General features: G+C 41.9%; 1 protein-coding gene across 2 annotated transcripts; it reads left to right on the forward strand.

Moving 5' to 3' along the window:
- Window positions 1-1,646: 1,646 nt before the first annotated feature.
- On the forward strand, window positions 1,647-25,678 carry LOC147900018 (uncharacterized). Of its 2 annotated transcripts, XM_087377542.1 has the most exons (9): window positions 1,647-1,756; window positions 10,344-10,390; window positions 10,570-10,626; window positions 10,899-10,971; window positions 11,078-11,133; window positions 24,020-24,111; window positions 24,666-24,709; window positions 24,854-25,109; window positions 25,380-25,678. In XM_087377542.1, the coding sequence occupies exons 1-9, from the start codon at window positions 1,664-1,666 to the stop codon at window positions 25,556-25,558; spliced, it is 897 nt and encodes a 298-aa protein (XP_087233668.1). In that variant the 5' UTR covers window positions 1,647-1,663; the 3' UTR covers window positions 25,559-25,678. The 2 variants fall into 2 exon arrangements, with proteins under 2 accessions (XP_087233668.1, XP_087233670.1); XM_087377544.1 differs by lacking the exon at window positions 10,570-10,626.
- The last annotated feature ends 1,670 nt before the right edge of the window (window positions 25,679-27,348 follow it).

Raw genomic sequence — 27,348 nt, forward strand, 5'->3', positions numbered from 1 at the left:
CAAAACAAAAACCAGAAAGTTAAACATGGGTTGTGCAACCCTCTTCTTGTTCCCTCCTATAGATTTTCTCTCAGGACTTCCCACAACCAAGAAGGAACATGACTGAATCTCTGTGGTTGTGGACAGATTTTAAAAATGGATATTTTTTGAATAAAAATGCACGACATGTGATGCAGTCCAAGCAGCCCATCTTTTCTTCCAACATGTTTCGGTCCCATTTTGGGCTGCCTTCTTTTATTGTGCCTGATAGGGATTCGAGGTTTCTCTCCACTTTCTGGACCACATTGTTGCAGTCTATGGACATGAGTTGAAACATTCCACAGCTTGGCATCTCCCTATTGATGGTTAAACTGATTGGTTAATAGGGTCTTCGTTTAGCTGATCAGACTCTGTTGTCACCACAGGCTCAAGAATTGGGACTTCTATCTTGGATACATGCAGCATGCTTACAATAGAGTTCCACATTCATCCCTATGCATGATATGGAGTTTATCTTTTTCAACCTTATGAGTGACTATCATGAGATTGAAACTGCACTATGTATTGTCTTTTTAAAGGATGAGTTTGGGCATGTTCTTGGATTCATCTAGATATGTATTTAGTGGCTGAGATGTGCTTTGGTTTTTGAAAGACATTGGTTAGAACCTTTTCTATATCCTCATCCTTTTTTTCTTTCTACTCCCACAATCAGGTGCTTCAATGCCTTCTCCTTCTGCTCCTTCACCTCTCTCAAAGTGAATGTAATTTCATCCGTTTTACTTTTCACGATATGATCAACATTGCGAATGATATCTTGTGTTTGCTGCATCTTAGTCTCCCCTTACCCTTTCTGCACTTGTGTCTTTTTCTCCGTTTATGTTCCATGCTCATAACCGTAGCGTACCCTTTTTCTATATTGTTGTCCATTCTCTGTTCCATGCTGATTACTTTGGCATATCCCTTTTCTATATTGCTGTCCATAGAGAGCATTTTCTGAGCCATTTCATTCATGTTATCCTTTAACAGCTCGACCTCTTGTATTAGCATTTTGCATCTTGACCATTGCCTCATACATCTTTTTGTTAGAGGTCCTGTAAGCGTTGGTCTTTCTTTGGAGTTATAATGCTCAGGGTCTTTTTTGGGGTGAACATATTTGCAAATGCACTTCTTCTTCTATGCATATTTCTGTTAAAACTCTGGCTGAGCAACTCCAAGTTCTTTCAGTAAATTTCTGTTAATGTCTGATGCATTCAAACAGCTTGTTCAGCCTTGACAATATCTGATGCATTTAAACAGCTTCCCGTGGTGGTGGTGGTGCAGAGTTTACAGCTTATCACAATCGAAGCTATTCTCCTCCAATTGGTTGACCATGCTGTAAAAACTGCCCCGTCCCTCGCTCTCTCTATTTCTGTATAGCATCTGCTCCTTCTATTGTGATTCAGCAACACTGCAGGCATCAGTTTGTAGCATCAAAATGTGGCTATTTTTGTGGTCTGACAGTAGCAGAGTTGACACCGTTTGTCATGGTTTGACAGAATCTATTGTGGGGCGTTAGTTCACTGGTTGCTGACAGCAGGGTGTTGCCTCTGATCACTTGTATCCGCAGTAGGTCTGGAGCATTGGACATCTGCAGGTGGTGTACCGATGGTCACGGGACAGCATCAGCAGGGTGTCACCTCTGATCATGTGTACGAGCAGCATTTCTGGAGCATGGAATAGCTGCGGGGGAGGCGCCTATTGTCACAGGGCAGCTTCAATGACTGTTGGATTCCATGAGGTCCTTGTTCAGAGCTTCATTTGCGTGATAATAGCTGTAGATACTGACGCGACTGGGAGGGGGTGTGGAAGGAGGGGCTGAGAGAGAGAGAGATTGTGTCATCTATTCGCGATGAGAAAAGCCCAATAGTGTGACAGAAGCGATAAGAGAAAAGGATTGTTCAAAGAGGCATACTAACTTTGGAAAGGTGGGATATCTCAAGCCAAGATTTGCCTAAGAAGAAAGGGGCCATAAGAGACTCTGTGCAGAAAAAGGTGGTGGAGAACTTGTGGAGAGGATGCAATGGAAAAATGGAGTTTTACAAGAAAGAGATCCACTCCACATTAACATACAATGAGCAACAATACCCCAAGGAGCATATCTCCATGTACAAGAGACAGGCTATTTGTAGATCTAGAGTGAGCTCCAATAGAGATGTTGACATTCAACCACATAGTCCTCGACATACACCGTCATTTGCATCCAACAAAAGATATGCTTGACCCAAATGATAGGTTCTTTTTACCAACTCGTGTGCAGCCCAAGGGCTGCTTAAATAGTCTGTTCTGATCCACAGTTGTGCAGGCCCTTCAACAGTCTGTTTAGGCTATTTTGATCCGTGTGCTGCCCCAATGCTGCTCTGAGTATCTGTTCAAGTCCTTGGGCCAAGCGTGCAGTCATGGAGCCCTCTTGCTATCTGCTCAAGCTTGCAGATCTGTCCCACGATCTACTCTGCACCAAAACCCGGCACCTAACTCAGCTGCCTCTGCCACGATCTGACCTACAGACATTGCAGTCTATTGCCAATGGTGCTTTGGTCGATTCATCCAGCCCCTAGTCCTGATCTCTTCCCTCATGCTTGCAGTCTAGACAGGGGACCAAACCGAATTCTCTCAACAAAAACAGTTGCGATTTGATTGGGAGAGGTGCATTCTGCTGCAAAACAAGGACAAGTCTTGCTGCCCACAGTGAATATCTACATACAGAACAAGCCTTTCCCCACTTTCTCTGTTTCTTCCCATCTATTAGTTGAACCTTGATTAAAATGATTTACCCAAAGAACAAATGTGGAGCAACAAAGGGAAGGATTCACCATGCACAACCATCGTCAATGATGAGCACAAAGTACTGAGACCCGATTGACTCTTGTCACATGTAGTCTTGGTTTGCTTAGGGTCTACAAGATTACCATCTACTAAAGCTCATAATTTCTTTCAAGTAATTTCTCTTCCATAAAGCTCTCCTGAGCTTTATGAAAAGCTTTAACAAGCCACAGCTATCCCTTTGTAAGCTTTCAAAAGCTATGTTTGTAGCTTTTCCTTCTACTCAGCTTTCTCTCTACCTCACACAATGGAAATCCCAAGAATAAACCAAAAGACACCACAAAAATTGGAAAAATAGGGAAGAAAAAGGAAAAGGGATAATGGAACCAGAGTCTAGCTTCTGTATATTGGAAAAGCATAAAGTCGAGAGGCCTAACATATCAAATCATAAGCTTGAAAGATATGCGGGGCATCATCGAAGCATGGCTTTACAAATGGGATGAGGCCTTTGCCATGTGTGAAGTTCACAACAATATAATGATGATCCCAGTGGCCACACATATGTTTACTGAAGCTTCGGATAGGTGGTGGATTAAGCAACAGAAAGTCAATGTGGCTCTAGTTATGTGGGAAACATCAAGAGCGTGGGATGGTTACCGTTACCTCAAGCATGATTGATAAATTATGGAAAATTTTAATGAACATTTTTTAGGTTCACACTGCTATGACCACATCCACCAAACATGTCCCACACAGAGTCCACAATCACTGTATCTCCATTCTTAGTTCTCTTGTACCCACTTCTCTTTGTACCCCTTTGAATATTTCTTCTGACATTACGCCAGATTTTTTGGACTTAATCTTTTTTTGGTTCAAGAAAAAGACTTTTATTAAGTATGAAGGAAATACCAAGAGCAAGCTCATGGTAGATGTACATCATCCTAAGCATGAGAAAGCAAACACCCTAAGAGGGCAAATAACTTGTCATCCAAGACAGCTAGAGAAAATCCAAGGTGGAGGCTGAACGTGCCACCTCAATGTTTAGGAGAGACTAAATTGAAATTGTATAGTTTTCACAAGCAATTGTAGCTTGAATGAAGAGAATATGGACTACTGTTTGATTAGCCTTCTCATTTTGTGCTAGCCTTTGACATAGTTGAGTTTGCCCTTTACCTCTAAAGTGCTAACAGAAACTCATTACGAAGATCTTTGTGTAAATGTGTGGCTGCATGGATATGTATGTGTGAGAGAATATGTTTACACTATGGTCTACACCCACTGTTGGGCATTAATAATGTTGGTGGGAATGTTGTAGTACCTAGTCCCTACTATGCATGGTCAGTTAAGAGGGATTGCTTTATCAATCTGTTACCTGTAAAGTATGTCTATGACGCCTCATAAATCTCTAGGGAATGTGTCACTCTGGTGAAAGCAGCTCTCTAACAACTCTCTAGGCGCCTACTATTGAGGTCGATTCCCGCTCTCCCATCTTGACCACATATACATTCAAAAAAGTACAAGGGATGTCCTAAGTCATCAACAAAGTACTCATTTTGCATAATGTCCCCCCCCCCAAAGAAAAAGTCTGAGATGTATGGAGTTGGAGGATATCTAACCTTATGATATGGCTTTCGGGGGCTTATTCTTGAGTAGTGGAGCTCCAATAGAGCAAATTACTCTTGGATGTTTTCCATAACCAGAGCAAATTGTTGAATGTTGGTTGCATTCACTCCTATCTAGCATCCCAGTAGAGGTACCCGACTCTATATGTTTAAATCCATGCTCAATCCCCATCCTACCATATTTTCATAATTGACACAAAATCCAATGGATTTTTTAAAGTCGAGTAGCGTACCTACCATGAGGCAAAAGTCCTCCAAAGAAGCCACATTATGGGCTGCACTCCTCTCATTTGAGTGTGAGGGAGAACTCGTGATGTAACGCTAGGCACTGATAAGCATTTCCAAAAGGGGAGAAGATAAAAGTGTGTATCGAACTTTTAAACCAATCATTGTCCCTATGTGGAGGGCACTCTTGAGTTTGGTAGTGTGTTAGTCGATGAGTGCACCTGCCACAATCATCATAAATTCTTGAAGAGGCCTCTAGGAATGTGTGTCGTGCTCAAGGTCACAATCAAGAAGCTCCTCTTTATTCTTGATGGGACGACAAAGTCTAATGATAGTTACAATAACACCTTTCTTGCCCACTGTGATATCCCTTTTGAATTGGCATTTGAAAAGTCATGCTATCCCTCTTGAACCTCTAATTGATGAATCAATGCACTTTAAAGGGAAGAGTAAAGACACCCACACATATTGTGAGACGTCGGTAGTCCCTTCGCAAAACTTTCATGTGTGTTTATGAAGGAGATGGCATCCCACTATCCAATGCATTAATTCAAGTCCCCTGGCATAGTATATAGAACCATTGCAATTCCATCCCACCATCTCTAGATGGGATGCCTCCCTTATCTCATGGACCACGGGACAATTCCGTGCCTAAATGGCTTTATTTGAGTGACTGGATCATGTAGAGGGGAGACTTCGGATGTATTTTTTTTTACACCACCAACCTAGACAACTCGCCTATCGTCAAGCTAGAGCAGCTTTGGAGGAGGCCACCTTAGCAAGGCTACAAAGTAAAAAATAACGTCTTCAAGGAGGAGATGGAGGAGGCCATTACTCATATTTGGTCATACAAGGGAGATTCTATGGAGAGCTAGGTAGCTTTAGTTGAGGGTATCGAAATCTCTAGTGCTACGTGCTAGGAACATGTTCTTTGGTATCTCCAATGGTCAAGAACCGAGAACAAGTACTTAGGCATGTTTTGGTCTCATAGAGCTGGTGAGAGAGCAGCGACCTACTTTTTCTGCTAGCACGAGACTTATGGACACAGCAAGGGAGCAGATAAAATGGTTATTTTTCCAAATTATGAGCCTAGCTTCACAAGAACTAAACTTCAATATTCTGCAGACCAAATATACTTGAACCACAAATGATGGTGGAGATGACCATAGCCTTGTATATTGAGATTTTGTAGGTAGGTGCAAGGGAATGGCGCAGCCTGAAGTGCACTGAGTTGTCATGCCCGTATTGATGTAAGGGCTAGAAGCCCGTTTAACAAGCTAGAATGCTTGAAGCCTTGGGATCGTCCAAGCCAAATAATTATTGGGGAAAAAGGTAGCTAGGACAGAGGTGTGGCTTAAGATGCCCTTAGTAATCATGCCAGCAATGTTGTGTAGGTTGGAAGCTTGCTTAACAAGTTTAGAGATGCTTGAGACCATGTAGGCCTTCCCAGGCCCGAAGTCTCTAGGTGAAGATGAATTTATTCTGATGTACCTGGATCTTTGTTCGACACTTTCGGACATTACCTTTGGAGATTCCTAGAGGGAATGGGCTTCTTAGAGAGAGAAAATTGAGGCATGCTTGCAGTTTATGCAAGGAGCTCGATCCAAGTGTTCATTGGGAGGCACTATGAGAGAGTCTTTCCCTATCCTCTGTGTCTCTTTTCTTTGTTAAAATCATGGGTATTACTTCAGATAAATTTTTCAAGCGGTTTCTTGATTTACTAGAATCATGAGTTGGTAGATGATGATGAACATTACATGATACGACATTGTATCATGTAATCTTACATGATACGGCATTGTATGCAGAGGGCATGACTCCGAGCCTAGAGCATGTTTACTACCTCATTAACCTAGATGATGATGAAGATTACATGATACAGCATTGTATGTTTGTGGAGGGCTTGACTCCAAGCCTCAAGCATCTGTACTCCCTCATTAACCTATAGTTTATTGCTTCAAGTTGGCATAAGTCATTTGGTTTCCTTCTTGCATTAGCAGTGCTTTTGATTTAGAGGCACGTTAAGAGTTGCGAGTGGATTCCCAAAAAACAACACACAATATCTTGGCTTCTCAATAAGCATTGCCATTTCAGTGTAGTAGCAAGTCACCATAGAGCATCCACCATAAGCTTTCGGGTAGGATTTGATGGGACCCAAGATGCTCGGGGCAAGTAGCATGGCAAACAAGAATCTTTCCCCAAGCTGAGGGTTATTGCAATCATTGACCTCGGGATATAGAACGAAACCATACCAGGCATGTCATTGTTTGTGAATTGACACGAAGCCTTGGAAGCAGTTGCTAGAGAAGCTCTCCTGAGAAATACATTGCCATATTAGCGGACATGGCACACCTCATTCTGATGGATGTTCTTTGAGAACACCCTAAAAATAAATCTCTTCATCAATGAAAAGTTTGATGAGGTTGTGATGATGCTGATGGATGAAAATATGAGAAGGCAGAAGCACACAACTAAGCACTCTAAGACCGCCCGGCTTCACACTCAGGTAATACAAACACCCACTCAGTTGAGATCATCTTCATCAGAGAACTCCATATGATGGATACACTCTGGAAGATCTTCTTCATCAAGAAGCATCCTAAGCATCCACTGTTCATCTACCACACGCAAAGGCAGAGACCAATAATCACCATGAACCAAGGATAGCACAACCTCTATGTGAAAACCATCAAAGAAAACACCAAGTACCTCTGGCCTAAGCTCAAGAGATAAAATCATCATTCATTTTTTTTAACTGCATCTAAGAGGCAAACTGAAGCCGGGTCTCCAACGGGATCAGATAGCAGTGTACAGAACTCCTGTAGTCGAAGGATGAGCACAACATCCAGAGCAAATATTCATATCACAAGACTCAAGGTACTCCCCACAAACAATTGACTGGAAGAAAACACACAAGCTCACAGAGATCCTTCAGAAACTCCCAAGACCATGACAATTTCAGACCAACATTTGACACTCTTCCAATGGTCGTATATCCTGAAGACACCAGCATGTCAACACCAAACAAGTAGACCACGTTCCAGCAACTCAATCGTTCACGAACATCGCCCACACTCAACACATCTTCAATTTAGCATGAGCACGTCCAGTTCCTTTAGGATCTCCCTCTCTGCGTAACAAACTCTGTGTGCATATCTACAATATGCAATCCACTCTGCCTGTACACCCGTACTCAGCAACTAAGCTCTCCGCTCATGAACCGTGTAGCAGTCGTAGGCGGTCCATATGTCGACCAGTCAGTAGCCCTCACCTCTCTTCAGCCAGCAAACAGCTTTCTGCTCATCCCCTCTTCCTCTTTTTTGTGCGACCGTCCTTGTCATGGTGATTACCAAGCTCTCTTCTAGGACTCTCCAGCAGCCACCATTCCACGTACCTTGCCAGCTCATCGATCTAGAAGCACCACGATTCTCTTCTTCACGCAGCCACCTTGCATGCACATGCCAACCTTTCCAGAAATTCCAGCCACATCACCACTTCCATTTTACCACTCTCCAATTCCTTTCCCCCAAATCGTACACCAAGGCAATTAATGCCCAAAATCCCAAACCTTAGGCACACTTCTTGCACAAAGACTGCATGCAAAGCTTTCAATGCATGCATGCCACTTATAATCACATAAAACAGCCAAACCCACTCAGAGATGCCCACATGAGATGATGACGACATAGGAATCACATATGACCATATGAACACATGGCAAAAGACAACAATGATAAACATATGTCATTTATAACCAACACCGAAACATATGGGATACTATGCTCTGGAGTGCGTGTGCAGCCACGCTGCATTTCATCACTTCCCAGGAGTCCCTGCAAAAAAACTTTTTTTAGTATCTTTAAATACAGCCAACCTTGTTACATGTGATGCTAGTCACATTGGCAAAACCAAACACCCCCATACCTATACAAATATGTGCATAGTGCCTATCCTCATGTAACTGTGAAGTGTGAAAAAATATTTACAATTTTCCTCCCTTAAACATTGTTGTTTAGAGCTCTCTTAGGCCAGCCCGCATTTCAGTGAGCAACAACCCCTTCTTTGGCATCCAGAGGATCAAGTCTAGATCATAACATGTGTTGGTTGCCCAAATAGGGCATGAGCCAACTGGTTCGTTTGGAGCGTGGAGCAGAATCATGCCTTTGGCTGCAGATCAAAGGTTGGGAGTCTCTTGAACCTGAGAGGAGTGAATAAGGGAATGCTTGAGAATGATGCTGCCACTCTTTTGGAGTGCAGAGAGCAGTTTCCCCTACATCTTAGACAAGAGTTCCAATGAGGATGTGGCATTGAGTGGAATCTAGAATCTTGGTAGGTAGGTTTGGGAAGCACGAGGCAATAGATGTACAAATCCTAACAACATCTTGGATCCTACATATTGGCTGGCGAGGGCCAATCATTTTGGGAGGGTTAGCAAGATCACAAGGAGTGAGGCTTTTCGATTCAGACATCTCAATAACCTCTATCGTATTTTCTATATAACTGCTTGCAGTTGACCACCTTTGCATGATGCCCTCCTAACAAAGACATTGTTGCAGTTTGAAATCCCCATCCAATTCCTTTCCAACTATGAAAATTTTGGTATGTTTTCATGAAATTTTCGATTTTGGTCATACTTAATAAAGGTTCTCATTTTGAAAATAAGGTGAGATCGTACTGGCATCCTCTTGGTAGACATTGGTTACAATATTTTCTGCACCTTTTGCTCTTCTTAGGCGATAGATGAAGAGTGATGCCACAAGGAATCTGAGCCCTTTGAACATTTTGAGGTTTCTATAAGGTGTAGCATCAATGGGTCTCTTACAAGTTCACGGAAGGAGATATCATTTGATTGTATAACCCTCCTATCTATCTTGTGAGCCTAGCCTCAAGGGATCTTTTACAAATTCATTGAAGGAGTTATGTTTTAATTGTATACCCCCCTATACCTATCTCCTTGCATTGCTATGGGTCCTTATTGAGCCAATTTTTCAAAGCTATAGACTTAAGTTCCTATTTTTACAAAAACAGAAAAGATAAATGACTGACCTCTACATGCTTTGGCAACAAATGGAAGAGGGGAGAGGGTGTGTTTATGGAACATAATGAATGATGCATGTAAAAGCTTCAAAGAATATTTAAGAGTGGATGATCAAGATACACAGTCAATCGAAACAAGGAGGTTAATTTCTCATAGGTGTACTGTGGGAGATCAAGGGAGCACAACAACCAGAAGAACCCATAATTGAGATTGGAAAGAAGAGAGATGAGAGTGGAGAGAGAGTAGATAAGGAAGAGGGGAGTGAAGTAAAAGCCTGGATCTATGAGCTTGTCTCACTTGTAAACCTAAGTTGTTATGCCCTTGTACAATAAAATTATAAAATTTTCTTCTTTTGCATCTTGGTGTGTCATTACAAGCTGTTGTTTTTGTCTTCTACAACATGGCATATCAATTGATGGTTTTGTAATGTAGGCACTATCCTTCCGTTATTGCACCTGCTTAATGAGTGTTCTTACTCTTTCCACACATACACGTTCTATAGGAATACAAGTGGACATAGGCAGCCATAATAACAGGCAATCCACCCTAAGACATTTGTGGTGAACAATAAATCAGATCATGAGCATTCTCACCATCAAGAATAATCTAGCTGAATTTTTCTCAATTTAATTAATTAAATACCCAAAGCTCAATTCCTCTTTGTTTCTCTCCAACTACAGGAGGACGAATTTTTGAGAGAGCTTGTAAAACGACATGGGACTAAAAAGTAAGGCATTTCGAGATCCATGCTTATCTAGATATTAGTGTATGTACCCAAAAATCACATAAATAAGACCAATTATCTAGATATTAGTGTATGTACCCATGCTTATCTAGATATTAGTGTATGTACCTAAAAATCACATAAATAAGACCAATTATGACATGGCAATATTTATTATACAGGTGGCACATTATTTCAGCAAAAATGCAAAACAAAACCCCTCGTGAATGCAGGAAAAGGTGTGAAACCATGGAGCTTGATAATGTTCCACTAAAATATAAGCATAGAAAAGAACCCAAATTTGATATGAATTTTACCATTTCCTTTTCACTCAACAGACATATTACCTCTCTGCACTAATGCAAAACGTATTCATCTTACTTGCAAATTGTATAGCTTTGTAGTTCGAGGTTTTAAAAACTACTAGAAACAACTACCTGCTCATAGAATAAGGTAACAATTGATACACTAAGAAGTTTTCTTGCTTACCATATTCCCAACAACTTGGTAGATGGCAGACGTATCTTCACATGTGTATGAATAAGAGCAGCTGGAGTGCAGATGAGGATCGCCTCTTACTTGAGGTTACAGACTCACTTCATAAAACGATCAATGCATCTTCATTCTTGGAGAGTAAGGGAGTCAAAAAGTTGGCTCAACATATTCCTAAATTCTTTTCCTTATTGATAGGGCCATAATACTTTTGGGAATCGTTGGACTGAGATAGCTAAGCTTGTTCCTGGCAGGTATCTGATATACAAACTGCTATCCACATATTATTGTCTTCAAGTCAGAGATGAACTACCATTTCACTGCTTCATTATTCGAATGCATATTCTTTAATTTTTACTCTTAGGAAATTCTTCCAATAAGCAGTCTGATAGTCCTGAAATAAGCTATGTTTGAAAGTGCTTGATCTAGAATGAACATTAAAGACTCTTACATGACAAAAAAAATATCATCATCCTTCTTTTTGTTGAAGTAATGTCATAAGTAAATTAAAAAATTTCAGGACGGATAATGCTGTCAAGAATCGATTCAATGCTCTGTGCAAAAAACGTGCTCATAAAGCAAAGTCAACAAATACAAATCATTCAAACCCACTTGATACCTCAGAAATTGCAGACCTTACAGATAAAGAAACCAAAAGGACCAAAACCAATGCAGGATTAAGACAGGACAGGCAAGAAAAAGATTAAAGCACTAGTCATGTTAAGAATATATATTTTCATTGGGTGATTGTGCTTATATTGTAGCACTAAATAAGAAGATTTGTATGCAATGAGAAACCTGGGACATTATGCACATTTTTTTAAACTTTGCTATTCCTGTTCTAGGCGGTGGGTCGAGTACTTGTGGAAGTGTCGAGTACTTGGGTCTAGTACTTGTGAGCTACTAATGTCGTTAAATATCCACACAGGTTTTAGGTACACTTGAATGATAGGCACAACACAGAGATGATCAGGCCAGAAACAGCCTAGAAAAGTGCTCTGAAGGCCGATACTTTCCCTTCCTTGAAGTCACAATGCGCTACAAACAGAGCTTATAGCTGTCACATTCATACTCACTCTCCCATCTCACACACAACCAGCTATTACAAAAATAGACCTCGTAGCTCTCCTTAGCTCCCTCTGTTGACGACTCCACTCCCTTTGTCTCCAAATGACCTCCTCCTTTCTACCTGGTCTTCACCTGCTTGCTTGTCACCTACTCTCAATCTCCCCTCCGTGATTCCAATTTTCTTGAAGAATTGGTTTCTAGAACCTCGGATGAGACATGGAGTACCATCATCCAACCTAGAATGAGATCAGCCTAATCCAGCAAAGCTCTCCTATGGAAGCCTTGTGATTACGGGTTTGCTTCCTGGCAACTAGCCATGGAAGGACTTCACTCACTAAATTCAAAGCTGCATTTCCTCTAGAGAATGGTTGGACAACTAGCACTAGATGGATTTTCACAGATGCTGAGACATGGCTTCCTTCCTCTCCTTTATACAGTGGTTGTCAAAGCTTAGTACCAGATCAGATGATCTCTTATTTGGGTTCTTCTAGATGAGTAGGATGAGACAGACAAACATCCCATCATATGAAATGAGGCTGTTCTTGATTTCTCAGGTTACATGACCTCCTCTGGGTTTCTAAAGTCACATGCAGTAGGTGACGTGGGAGAGAAAAAAATTCCAAAGTGGGTGCATGGAGAGTATTCAGACAGTTGCCTTCGCTGGAGTGCCATGCTATCACTCAGGATCTTATAGAGCTTGTGGGATAAGCAGACAACAGCAGGCAGCAAAACATCCTAGTCTGCCATGCCATCGATACTCATCTTAGGGATAGTAGTACATAACACCTTGTTAGTGCTCTCTGCCTGGCCCTTGCATCAGTGGTGATACAGAGCAGACTTTGTGTAGACGATCTGCAACTACTCAATGACACTGGATTATCCCATCGATAAAGTGAAAACCCCTATCTATCACTAGATCCACTGGTGGACATCCAAAGCATGGAATAATATTCTGAAATAAAAATGCCGCAACATATTTGGCCGCGCAGTCGGTCAGCTTTGGCTTCCGCCCACTTGGTGCCAAAGTCTATTGCCACTAAAATGTACCAGTTTCCCCATCTTCATGGGAGGAGTTATAGGACCAACAAAATCCAAAACCAACCTGAAGAAAAGCTGAATAATATCAAAATCGTGCCAACGGGAGAATTTCGTGTGGGACAGTTTGGGACCTCCCCATTGGCAAACGTCACATGCTCAGACATAGGGCTTGCAATCCTTGAAGAGTTTAGACCACCAGTATCCTGCCCACATAATCTTCTTGCCATGGCATCAGAAGATGTGTGATTACCTCCCGTTATTTTATTCACTTCTTCCATTATATTAGGAATCTCATGTGGCAACACACACCTTCGGAGAATATAATCCTTGCCCTTTTTTTAGAGTTGACCAGCTACAAGGTTGAATGATTCTTGTCGAGTGATTCTTGTCCAATTCTTTGATGGACTTAGGCCCTTTGGTAGTTTACCAGTGGATTCTTCTGCACTACTTTTTCATACCAAGTCAGTACAGGCCTAGGTATTTTGATGTTGCATTCCAAGGCAGGGATTGCTTTTGGTCGTTGCCTCTTCCACTTCTAAATCTCTCTCCCCACCACTACTTGGGATTTCTATCAAGACTATCCAACTACTTTTCCCCTAAAGTCGATATCTCTCGCAACCTCAAGAGTAGCTTCATTGTGGGGAGTAGATGCACTATGTGTACAAACAAGGATATGGTGTCGTGTATACACTCAACAAGTACTTCCCCATCATCACTCTTCTAGATTGATTTCTCCCTAAAGACAAGAAATAGCTTGCATAAGACTTAGTAAGGATGCTGCTACATATCAAATGACAACTCAAGTAAAGAGGCTTTGCAACTTTGTGGAAACTCACACTCAAGCAATGACCTAGTAGCTTTTGCTTGCTTCTCAAGCAATGTATTCCACAACCATTTATGGATAAGTAGACACCGATAGGATTCCACAACCATTTACACTCAAGCAATGACCTAGTAGCTCTTGCCTGCTTCTCACTCCTCCTCTCTCCTCTCTCTCCAATATAATAGTGGTGTCTCCTCTGAAGCACTCAAGCAATGAGCTAGTAGCCCTTGCATGCTTCTCAATCCTGACCACACTTAACCTCCTCTCTCTCTCTCTCTCTCTCTCTCTCTCTCTCTCTCCCCCCAATACAGCAGTGGTGTCTCCTAACAATGGTGCTCCCTCCTCTTTCCTTTGGAGTCTAGGCGGACTCCTATTCCATCTGCCAGACGGATTCCCTTCTTCTCATTCACAGCACTCAACCTCCTCTCTACTCTCTCCAATACAACAATGGTGTCTCCCCACACTGGTTCTCCCTCCTCTTTCCTCTGGAGTCTAGGCAGACCCTTTTCCCATTGGTTGGAATACAGGCCGTTAGTTACTGTACATACTTGTCCCATAACTGTAAATATGCTTGATCATCTGAAGTGTGTTACTCTCAATGTACAGGGAATGTGTGATGGTCGCAAATGGAAACTGGTCTGGATGTATATGAGACAATTGCAACCTGATATAGTTGCTTTGCAAGAGCATAATCAGCATATGTATGTTGGTCAAATAGGCCATTTTGTTGATTATGATATCTTCTATGCTGGAGAGCACTCCTTTTCTGGGATGGCTTTTTTTGTAAAGCACAACCTTCAACCTGTTGTGGCTCTCAATGATCGCCATGGTAGATGGATTATTGTTCAATGTCTTGTTCAAGGGAAAATCTTTGAATTTGCATCGGTTTATGCCCCCCAATCTTCTCGTGATAGAGCTTTGATCTGGGCTGCCATGCATAGCTATCCATGGCGACAACATGCCTTCATTTGTGGTGACTTTAATAATGCCCCTCAATCGGGTGACAACACCTCAGGCCACACTCATATGTTGGCTTTTGAAACACAAGCATGGTTTGATTTTTTGCTTCAGTTGCGCCTGTTTGATCTCTGGAAGGAATTACAGCCCATGCTTCCGAGCTATACCTTTCAGCACAATGCTCGATCTTCTTATCGGGCATGCTTGGATAGATAGTATCAGGTTGATCCACAGCATTGTGATGCCTTTACTTGTCAAATTTGGGTTGATCATGCTTTCACACATTCGGATCATGCTCCTCTTTGATTGAGGCTTTCCTTACATGAATTTCCCACTGACAGATTGCCTTGCCGAAGGCTTTTGCTGATTAATAATAGTTATCTGGAGCATGCTGACTTTAAAGCCTTGGTCTCTGATGCTATTCAGCCTCTCTCTCGTCAGATACACATTGGTTTGGATTACGCATGATAGGCTTTTGTTGCTGGGATGCAAGCAGTTATTCGGGATTATGGCAAATCCTATATGCAAGCCACAAGGGAGACTTTAGCACATGCCAAATTTACTTGTAAGAGTTTGACTGAGCTTGCTCATCTTCACCCTTTGTCTTCAGAGAAAAGCATGCTCTTATGTAAGGCTCAATTCTCTCTTCAATCCAATGATCGCAGAAAGCTTGCTAAATGGGAAACCCGATCCAGACAACATGCTTTTTTGGATAAAGGTTGCTCTTCCAAGCAATTTTTTAAGAGCTTACACTACAAAAGACAGGCTGCCAATATCTGTCGGATCCGGATGCCTCATGGTTCTTGGTCAACATCTCGTTCAGAGCTTGCTGATTTATGTGTGCAGCAGTTCTCCACTCATTTTGGACATGTGGATACTCTTTCTCCTCAGGTTGTGTCTGCATGTCAGCTTCTTTTGCAGCATATTCATCCAATTTTGTCTAATGCTCAGGCTTTGGAACTTGAACATCCCTTTACTGAAAGGGAATTATCTGATGCACTGAGATCCTATGGCAGATGGAAATCTCCAGGATGGGATGGTCTCACTGTTAAATTCTTTCTTGCTTTCTGGGATCTTCTTAAATTCACCTTGCTGTAAATGGTAAATACAGCATGGCAAAATCAGCAGATGCTTGTGTCATGGAAAAAGCGTCTTCTCAAGCTGATTCCAAAGAAGCAGCTATGTGATTCACGTAGTGATTCACGCTCATGCCAGTAATTTATAAGATCATTGCCAAAATGGTGGTTGATCGTATTAAAGGTTATTTGCATGATGGGTTGCATCCCTCCCAATATGGCTTTGTTCCATGTCGTCATATCATAAATAACATTGCCAATGCTTATATTGGGATTGAATATGCCAAATACACGTAGCAAGATCTTATACTCTTATAGGTAGATATTGCAAAAGCCTTTGGCACAGTTCAATGGGATTTCATCTCGCAAACTATGCAAGCTTTGGGGTTTGGACAAAAAATGCAGTAGGTTATTTACTGGCTTTACAGAGATAGCAATGCGGCTTGCATTCTTTCTGGGGATATCTCTAATGAGTGGACTCTTCGTTGTTCGGTCCACCAGGGATGCCCTCTCAGTGCTTTACTATATGCCATTGCTACTCATCCTCCTATGCTGCAATATATTGATCATCTTGTGGCCATAGGATCACTTCATGGCTTGGAATTGGATGCTAATCGCAGCATGGTTGCTCAAGCTTATGCTGATGATTCTTTCTTTACCCCGAAGAATACGCCCCATGATCTTGGTGCCTTGATGCAGGCCCTCTCTGTTTATGGTTTGGCAGCTGGTCTTCATGTTAATTTTCAGAATTCTAAGCTGCTCCCTTTGCATTCCAAAGACTAGCATAGTCTTATGGCCCGAGGATATCATTTCACCTACTTATTTTGTTCGTCATCTTGGTTACCCTTTGGGGTGGGAACTCACTCACCGACAACAAACTGATTGGGTTTTGGCTAAGCTTCAAAAAAAGCTTGAGTATTGGAAACTGGCAACCTGGCCTTTGCACGTTCGTCTTCAAATAGTGCAATCCATCCTTGTGGCATATATTCAATTTTACTTTCCATTGATCATGTTCACTAAGGCAGATCTTACATCTTTCATGTCTGTCTTTATGGAAATCTTATGGCAATCCAAATATGGCAGAAAAAGTCTCAGGTTGCTTTCGATGCATCACATTTGTTCTCCCAAGATGCATGGTGGATTGAACATCATGGATATTCATGTGCATATCCTTGCGCACAGGGAAAAAATGTTGCTGCAATTTATGCAAGGTGATTAGCCTTGGGCTCTTATGATTAGAACTTTGGTACGCATATCAGTATTTCTACGTTTGGTCATTAACAACTCGATCAATGGGATTTCTTTTTTCGCTGCACCGATGGCACTTTGCCGGGCTGCCCTTTCGTCAATACGGAGTCTCTGTCATCGAACGGAACAGGGAAAAGCTCAAAAAACGACTTTAACAGGCTCTCAAAACCACTTCGCAAAACCAAAGTAACTTTTCCAAAGGTTCCTCCAAGGTCTCTACACACTCGAATGCAAGTAAAGTCACCCACAAAGCTTCCCACAGAGCTTCTCCTTCCTCCCACAGAGCTGCTGAGCTTCAAGCATTCATGCACGCTCAGCTAGATCACCCGGGCTCTGATACCAATTGAGAGTGCTCTCAACGGAAGCAAGAACGGAAGAAGGAGAGAGAGACAGAATTCTTTGAGAGTTGAAAGCATTCACTGGTCGAAAGTCTTTTAGCCTCCCTTGGCTTTACAGGAACCTCGACGTTCCTACTTTGTCTCGTTTAAAGGCATCACCTCGGTTTCTGATGTTATAGATGATGCTGGTATTGTGCTCTCCTTTTCTCTGGTAGCCACCAGATATGGATTGGGCTCTCATTATCATTTTTTGTGGCAACAAATTACTTTTATGCTTTCGCCTTTTATTTTGATTCCTCCTTTGGAACTCCAGGACTGGCTGGAAGACTGAACATTGACTTCTCCGGGGTCCTCTTCTCATCCTTTGAGGCTATCTCAGATTACTGTGCCTGCATTTTATAAAATCCTTTTGCCTCAACCTTGAGTTTCAGAGAGAGGTGATTCTGTTTGGCGAATGCATCGCCCAGCCAAGTGGTGGAGGAAAAGATTACAGCAACTTTGGGCCTATAAAGTACCGCTTCGGCAACAGGTTTTCTTTTGGCGAGTTCTTTTGGGAGTGTTTCCATCTAGACAGCTATTAGCTCATCAACACATTACTCCTGCACTTTGCCACAGATGTTTTGCTTCTTCGGAGATTGTGCCTCACTTGTTTTGGCATTGTCCGTGCTCTCGTGAGTTTTTTGATCTGCTTCGACAGCGCCTACGAGCAAGATTCCCATCTGTTCCGTTTGGGAAGTTCTTCTGGCTATTTGGGTTTTATCCATCCAGACCAAAGTTTCATCTTTTCTTCGTTTGGGTTTGCTACTGGGCACTATGGACTTTATGGACATATAGGAATTTTAAAGTCTTTGGTAATCCTACTTTCTCTCTGTTTGGCTTTTTCAGGTGTTCTCTGCAGCAATCTTTCTTTAATTGCTTGCAGACCCGCTGCATAGATCATGAGGTCTTTTTGGCATATACTGAAATTTTCAGTTGATGTAACTGTAGCACCTTGTTTTGAGGTTGCTACTCATATAATATAATCAATCAAAGATTTCACCAAAAAAAAAGTGTATGTGTGTGTGTGTATATATGTATATATAATTGCAAGAAGGTTTTTCAGAAATAAATCATGCTTGGGTTGATGAACCTGTCGCAGACTCTCGAGTTTCTATCTCGTGACAGGTCCTATATGCACCTGTCATAAGCTTGGCTCAAGAGCAGTGGTTTTATTCTTGGAGGACATGATGCAGGGGACATAGCAAAATGGCCCTACTCGAGCGATGTTTTTTTAGGTCTGTTATTATAAGGCAAATAGAGGATTCTATGATGTCATTTTCACAGATGCCCAATAGCAGCAGCAACTCTTGCAAAAATCTCCTCTCTTTTTTGGAAATCAGTTGGTACAGGTTTATCCATGGATGCCTACCAAGGACTATCACAGTCTTAATATTCGTCGCATGCCTGTATGGGTGATTTTATACTGTAGGCCTGCATTGCCTGACCTGGCTGAAGCATTGGGGAAAGTGGTTTATCCCCCACGTTCTACTGCCAATGTCAATCGTGTTTGTGTGTTGTAGGACACTGATAGACCCACTCCTCCACATGTGGCTCTTCAGGTTGTTATGGCAGGAGTGCCGTCCTTACTGGGTTTTTTCAAATTGTAATGGGGTAAATTTGCAGGTTCTTGTTTTGAATGTGGAAATTTTGGACCTATGCAATTTGAATGTCCACAGGTTTTATTGAAACCTCCCCCTACGGCTGCACGCCCAAATGATGCTTGTTTGACACACATCATGGTTCGTCTTCTCCTTGGGGCAAGGCTAAAATGCAGGTTACACTTCTAAGGTAAGGGACACAATATTAACTAGAGAGAAAGACTCTTCATTGGATTGTTAGTCACCAAGGAAGTGATGGTTTGTGCAGATGCTTTGTATCCATCAAATATGCCACTCATTCCTACAGATAGTCCTGCTTTTATTTCAAATGATGAGCAAGTGAATGCTTGGGAGGTTTATGATGGCTCGCCACATCCTAGCATAGCCATGTAGGTTGAAATTTGATATTGCAACACACATACTCTGTTTTTAAGGATGTATATACCGATCAAATGCTTCACATGGAATGTTCAAGCCCTTTGTAATATAAGTAAATGGAGGATCCTTCATCAATAGTCAGAAGCTGCATATTGTTTGCTTGCAAGAACATAATGAGCACTTTTTGGCTGGCCATGAAGGTTTCTTTGCAGGATTCCACATATTTTATGGTCTTATCTCCCTTTCAGGAGTTGCTATGTTGGTACATCATAATTTGCAACCTCAGCTAGCATTAGACGATTTGCATGGTGGCTATTTTATTTTTCAATGCAGGATAAATGGGAAAATATATGAATTTGCTTCAGTGTATGCCTCTCGCACTTCAATTGTTCAGACTGAAATGTGGCATCATTTGTTTGCTTATCACTGGAGGGGAAATGTTTTTTTGTGTGGGGACTTTAACAGTTCTCCTGCTCCAGTGGACAATAGTAGTCATCGATCTCACAAGTTGAGGAAATGGCAGCTATGTTCTTCTTGGCTTTGTAGGACACAAGTTGCTCTTTTAAGGCTTTTTTAAAAAGCCTGCACTCCTCCTGGCGAATGCATTCGTTATAAAGGGTCTTACACCCAGATGGTTCATGGATGAAAAACATTCAGCTGTGGTTCACGACTATTTTGCTGATTTGTTTGCAGCCCCTCCTCCCTCTTCACCCATAGAGATGAATACCCTGGATGTGCTTCTCAGAAAGATCCAACCATCTCTCTCCTTGGATGAGACCCATGCATTAAAGTTGCCAATTTGCTGAAAAAGAGCTGAGATTGATTTTGACGCGCTTTGGAAGTTTGAAATCATCCGGGTAGGGTGGTCTCATGGTTAAGTTTTTCAGTGAATTTTGGGATGGGTTCAGCCCTATTTTGTTGTGTATAATCAATTATGCTTAGCGTTCTAGCATTCTACCTTCCTCATGGAAAAGGGATTGCTGTGTTTGATTCCCCAAAAGCAATTATGTGAACATCAATCAGACTGGTGCCCGATCACAATAATGCCCATGGTGTATAAGATGATTTCTTAAATGTTGGTATTGCGTGTATCGCCTTTGTTCAGTAAATTACACCTTGCCTAGTATGGTCTCATGCCCCGAAGGAAGGTTATGGGTAATAATGTAAATGCTTACATTGGCTTTGAATATGCCAAATACACAAATCAAGATGTTTTGATTATCCAGCTGAATATTGGAAAAGCATTTGTTACCATTCACTGGGATTTTATTGCAGATGTTGTGGCTCGGTTGGGCTTTGGTCCCAAAATACAGAGGCTGGTTTAGTGGCTCTATGAAGACAGCACAAGATCTTGTCTATTGTCTAATGTCCTGTCTTCTTCTTGGACATTTTAGGCCGCTCTGTTCACCAAGGTTGTGCTCTTAGTGTGTTTCTCTTTGCCATTGCTACTCATCCACTCTCATATGGATGATTTGGTCTTGCAACAACAATTACATGGTATATATATTCCTGGAGGGGTTCCTTTTGTAAGCCAGGCATATGCAGACGACCTTTTTTTCTTTTTATGGAACTCAAAATCGGACGTTCAGCAGATTATGCATACTCTTGATCTCTTTGGTCTTGTAGTGTTGTTTGAATTATTTTTTTACCAAATCCAAACTGTTGGCATTGCATGAGTGTAATTGGCATTGACTCTTATGGCCTGGCATTTTGTCACCCTCCTGTGATCATGTTGTGCACTATTTGTGTTACCCGCTTGGTTGGCATATTTCGTTGCCACGAGAAACTATGGGTGATACAAAAGCTTTATCATAAGGTTGATCATTGGAAACGGTCCACATGGCCTCTTCATGTAGCAAGATAGATCATAAGGTAGTTTGTCTCCTCAAGAGCAGTTATGTTTGTTCGCCTAAGAGGCATGAGGGCTTGAACATTCTAAATATTTATATTTATGTGTTGGCTCACAAGGCTATGCTGCTGCCCACCTTTTTGGAGCAACATCAGCCCTGGATACTAATGCTTTCTCATATGATTGATTTTCTCCAAACAAAGCCCTTTTGGGCATTGGACTCCTACTTATCCAGATGTCATCTTCGGACATTTGTGTGCCCGCATTCCTTACTATCCTTTTTCTACCATTTAGTGCATGACTGGCAGCAGCTCCTAGTTAATTTACATTGGTGGGGTCGCCCTCTTGATCCTGGGAAGTACCCTCTGCTTACAAAATATCCATTGGAGCTGTATATTTGATATTCCCTCTGCTCACCTCAAGCCTCGTAGGGCGTATCTCCTGCATCGTTTGGGTATGTCTATAGTGGATGATGTGGTTGATCAACGGGCTGCATTATCTCTTTCCCTCATTTGGGAATGCATCATCGGTTTATGTTATTGCCACTCTTTTGCAACCTTTCTATCTGTACCCTGTCTATTTTCCAATCTTCTCTTTTTGATTGTAAGTTTGATTGCAGGCTTCTCGGTTTCTCCTCATTCTCCTTTGTAGATCTTTTTGGCGAAAAAAACTTATGATTTCTTACTTTCATAGCCATGGATTCAGGAATATGGGAATCATTTTTGGTGTTTGGATAAGTCCCTTTCTTGATGGAAGACTTGTCTCCGACGTATATGGAATGGTAAACTTCCTCTCAAGCAGAGGGTAGTTTTGTGGCCTTGTTTAGTTGAAGCACTACTTGTGGGAACAAAGATGGTTGCCAGGTTTATTGCTTCCTCGATTTGCCCTACTTTTTTGCATCCCAGGGAGACTCTGATGCATCTTCTCTGGACTTGTCAGACTGCTCGTGCTTTTCTTCCAAGATTGGCAGCTTTTCTTGTGGCAGATTTCCCACGATTTCCTTTGGTAGTCACTTCTGGCTGTTTGGTAGATATGCTCCTACACCATATTATGCTCAATTCTTTCACTGGTGCCGCTACCGGACTTTGTGGTCTCTATATCATGGCCGCAATACCCGGCTGTTGGGGTACTCTTCAGCGGATGTATATGCTTTCTTTCATTCAAATTGGGTGCCCTTTAAATGTCATCTTCCATTATATTGATAGTACATTAGACTTATGGTGTCCTTCACATTGAAAGATACTTCTTCCTTGCGTATATCCCTCCACGATGCCCATTATCTTGGGGACCTTCTTGCAGCTCAACTTTTACTACTGTTTCTAGTTCTTCGAGTATAGCTGCTCCATTCTGGGGCAACTGAGATGTAGTTTTTGTTTATATATGAAACTTTTCTTTTCACAAAGAATTGTGTGTGAATAGACTTCACTAATAAGTATGTGCGCGCGCGCGTGTGTGCGCACGCATGCGCCAACCACTGAGGCCAACACACACACACACACACACATGCTAAGGCAAAGGCTTCAGGCTCATTTTCCTAGTGCTTGCTTTGACAAGCGATTCTCACTGCTTGGTTTTGTAAGGCAGGGATATGATCTACTTTCTTGTTGGGTTTGTTATTGGGCACTATGCTATGGAAGGACGTGTAACCATCAAGTCTTTGGTGATCCCTCCCTGGCTAAATATTAGTTCTTCCAGGCCACCTTAAGTCAATCTTTTTATGATTATCTACATGCCCGGTATCTAGATTATCCTATCTTCTTGTCGTATAATGATATCGTCAGATGATCGTAACTGGCTATCCCTTTTCTTGGGACTGTTTTTTGTATGGATCTTACCCAAAAAAAACATGTGTGTGTGTGTGTGTGTGTACTTTTCACCCCTCAAAAAAAGAGTACTTTTCACACAAAAAAGTGTGCGCACGTGCATTTGCATGTGTATACACAAATGCACATTAACACTCACATAAGGGTGCTAAATGTATATTGAATAATCTCTTCTTATGTTATCTTGCCTATCAAAAGGGAGAGTTCCCTACAGTCAGATTCCAATGCTTTGTCAATTTTGAACTGTGTCACTTGATGGGCTGCATGCAATTACAGGGGCCCTTATTTTTGTCAATCTTCTCCATCTTCTCCATCCAATTACAGGGTCACTTATTTTTGTCAATTTTGAACTGTGTCACTTGATGGGCTGCATGAAGGTAATCAATTACAGGGGCCCTTATTTTTGTCAATCTTCTCCATCCAATGTGGGTCTTTTCCTTCACCTGTTATGGGACCTGTTTGGAACCTGTCTTGGTGTTGAGGTCTCCTTCAATAATAATCATTCCTTGTGTGGAGTATTCTTAAATGCCTTTTCCCAGATGAAAAAATAAATCTGTTTTTGTTGTAGTTAGGAGATGAGGAGGTGCAAATTAAAAATTAACTTCTCCTTATTTTGATTTCCAATTACAAGTTTTTGATTGTTTGGATCCTCTTTCACAATTCATATTATCCTTTCCCAACCCACTTTGATATAATAAGCCATCAAGGGGGTTTGTGGCTGAGGAAAAGAGGCTGTTTCTTATACCCTTTTATTTGTAATCTGAACAAAAAAAGAACCAAAAAGGTGTCATTGTATGGAGAGAGAGAGAGAGAGAGAGAGAGAGAGAGAGAAAGGGGGGGGGAAAGTGATTTAGGTTATCATTTGCACATTTAACCTAAAAGCAATAATGATTATGGTGTTGCAGAGGAAATTTGGGCTTTAGTGGACCCATGTCTTTAACAGATTTCATGAGGCAAGGATTGTCTATAGATCTTCCCCGAGATGGGGATTTTGTTTGTAAGTTTGTCATCCTTTAAAAACATAAAAAATAGAAAATGTTTGCACGTTATTATTATTTTATTATTGCTGTACACTGAGTGAGTCCACAAGAGTGGTTAAAAAGGTTATTGACTCAAGCCTGCCAAACGCATTAGTTTATAGCAGTATCACGAAAATGATACACTTCTATAAACCATTCTGCAATGCATCGTGTGTTATGGCCTGATTCTAGACCTCTGCCTACAAGTCTTAATTGGAATAAACGCTGCATTGATCAGAAGAACAGTGCATCCATAAATTTTGTCATTGATACAAGAAGGTAGATTTTCAAAGCAGGAACAGCAGCCAAACAGAATTAAAATCCACCTGACGACCGGCTCTTTCCATTGTCATGACGCCTGATTCTTGCTGGTAACTCAAGGAAAATATGCTTTGAAAGGGATTGGTTGGACCTCAAAATGGATGCATTGCTCACTTATCTCATCTATTATATAAAATCCAGACACTCACACAGGTCTTTCAAAAGGTACTAAATATTTTTGGAACTTGTTCAAAGACTTCTCATTTTGCAGGTTTGGGGGGTAATAAAAAACCTATGATTTCGTTTATGCAAGAGGTTAGAGATTCTCTCTTTTCAACTCTCCTATTGTTATTTTACAAACACTCTCTTGCAGCATTCAAGCTGTACTTCTCTATGGATGTCCTACCCTAGACCACAGTTTAAAACTAGCCGCCGCTATGATTTTGTTGATGCTGCTAGGTGAGAGACCATGGAAACGTGAATTCTACTAATTCACCCAAGGATGGTCAAGCAGATATGGAAGAAGTTATGGGATGGTTGATCGCACGGACACCCAGTCCTGACTGTCAGGAAATGGGTAACTCAAGCGTCAGAGTTAATCTCTCTAACTTGTCATCCATGCAGAACAGCTCCAGGGAATCCCATGTTAACCATCTTGAACTGCCCTCCACATCCAATCCAGCCATGGATTTCGAAGTCAAGACACATGAAGATGGTATAATAGCAACAACTGTGTTCTGTGACCGCATCTTTTTTTTGTAACAATCAAACTAAAATTTATATCTTGTGAGAGACACGTTTGATTGAAATATTAACGATGAATTACACAAGCCACATTCATAAAAGATGCATCTTTTTGAATTAAAATCTCCGACAGAAATTGTGTGGCAAATACACAATGCATGCCTTTGGATTTGAGAAAAGGATAAGGAACTACAAACTATGCAGGTCAAGAGAGACAAACTTAAGCATGCTCATGATGCAGGTGAAGAACAGGTTAGGAATCGGCGAGAATTCGAGGATTTGGTACTTATTCTTGTCGGTGATGGAACAAAGCCCTTCCGGGGTACCAAACAGGAGCATTCACACAGTATGCCAATTCATGCGCATGGATACAATCACGCACCAGTGCCCAATAGTTCTGAAGTTATGCCTAAACTCTGATTTTTTTGTAATAGGAAAAACGTTCATCTCCTTAATTAAGGAAAAATCATAAGTCAGATGAAAATCTCGAACGGTTATGGGTCTGTTCTACCCTTTACAGTTTTGCATCTGACAGTGTAAAAGGATTACCCCATTAAGTATGCTTCTTTTTTAATTATGTTAACTGTCAACTATAACACATTTTGTAAAGTGTTTTCAGGACACTGATGAGCATGTGATCAAAATTTCTTATTCAGTGCTTTGGCCTTTTAGGAACATTGCAACCTCTCTCTCTCTCTCTCTCTCTCTCTCTCTCTCTCTCTGTGCAGGGGTGGTAACTTGTGCAGCCATGCCTGCCCACTCAACCATTTACATTGCGATAATTGAGGCTGCTCAATTTAATTACCATTTTTGACAGCCCAGGATGACATATGTTTACTTAATCTTTTGTCATCATAGAGGGGGTATAAAGATTATGGAAGAATACAATAATGGATAATCAGGTACTTCTTAGAGTATATGGTTTTGGTATGATACGACTCTTATTATTACGAAACAATCCCATGAGTCATAATAAGCAACAATGCAATTCACGTTGTCTAACTGAGTGTCTATGGTCATCTCACAGAATAACAAATACAAGCAAGAGCAGCCTTCCAGAACAAGACTCCACTCCTGCTCTGCCACCCTGTTATCTTTTCTACCCCCTCCTCTGCTTTTCTCATTCGTGCTGCCTCTCTGCCAGCCATCCTCCAGCAGTCCTACCTCCCCCGCCACTCCTGCTAGTCCTCTGCCTGTTTTGCCACTCCTGCTAGTCCTCCGCCTGTTTTGCTACTCCGTCAGTCCACTGGCCTTCTCTTCCTGCCAGTCAGTCGAAAGGACTAGCCCAGCCCGCTTGATGGGCTTCAAAACCTGCTGGGGCTTCTCTGTCAACGGCCTTTCTTCCTGCCCCACCAAGGCCTCATGGCCTACCTCAGCCTCTCTTTTCAAACCCCCTTCAGGCTGCCTTAACAGCCAAGGCGGGTTTTTTTTGGGGTGTTAACACCCCCTCATTTCCTCTCCCTTCCCTTCCTTTTACCCCTTTTACCGTGCCCCCCTCCGCCCCTTCCTTGCCCTCCTCCTTTCCCAAGGTTAGCAAGAGATGGTCTTCGTTTGACAAAGGGGTTCTGAATCCGAAGGGTGATCACTTGGTCTAGAGAGAGGGGCTCACACGGCAGAGAGTCTCAACAATTTCAGCCATCCATATCTCCCTGCCCCCAAAGGACAAGCAGTAGGTGAAGAAGGCTATACTTTCTGTTCAGGATCAAGCAACGGTGTTGGCCTCACCCCCACGTGAGGGTCTCGGCGAGCTTGTCCAAGACATCACATTCTATGGGATACCTTGGACCCCATCTGGTTTTATTTATCCCTTGACACCACAAGTTCACAGTGGATTACATGGAGGGGACACACTATCTATTAAGGTATGCTTCACTTCCGAAGCCTCCCTAACGATTATGGATCTATTTTGTCCTTTATTGGGGCCTATTTCATCACTATCCTCAAGACCCTAACCACATCAGTCTCAATACTCTCGTATGACGGAGTCTCAAAAGGTGCATTTGAGCGTGGATGATCTTAGCACACCACCAAAGGAGATACTTCCAAAGACCTTGGTCTTGAGGTGCCTTTAGGCAGAGAATAGAAGTTTCAGGGCTTACCAGGGCAGTGCCTTCATTGCAAACAGTGAGCCACCTGCCCTCATTTGCGAGTCACCCTCCCCTCACGCAAGATCCCTTGATGATCTTTGGGAGAGAAAAGGCCTTGTTTGC

The sequence above is a fragment of the Dipteris shenzhenensis genome, chromosome 7 (genome assembly GCF_047967505.1).
Source record: "Dipteris shenzhenensis isolate YYH24624 ecotype China chromosome 7, Dip_SZ_1.0, whole genome shotgun sequence".
In the NCBI taxonomy this organism is placed as follows: domain Eukaryota; kingdom Viridiplantae; phylum Streptophyta; class Polypodiopsida; order Gleicheniales; family Dipteridaceae; genus Dipteris; species Dipteris shenzhenensis.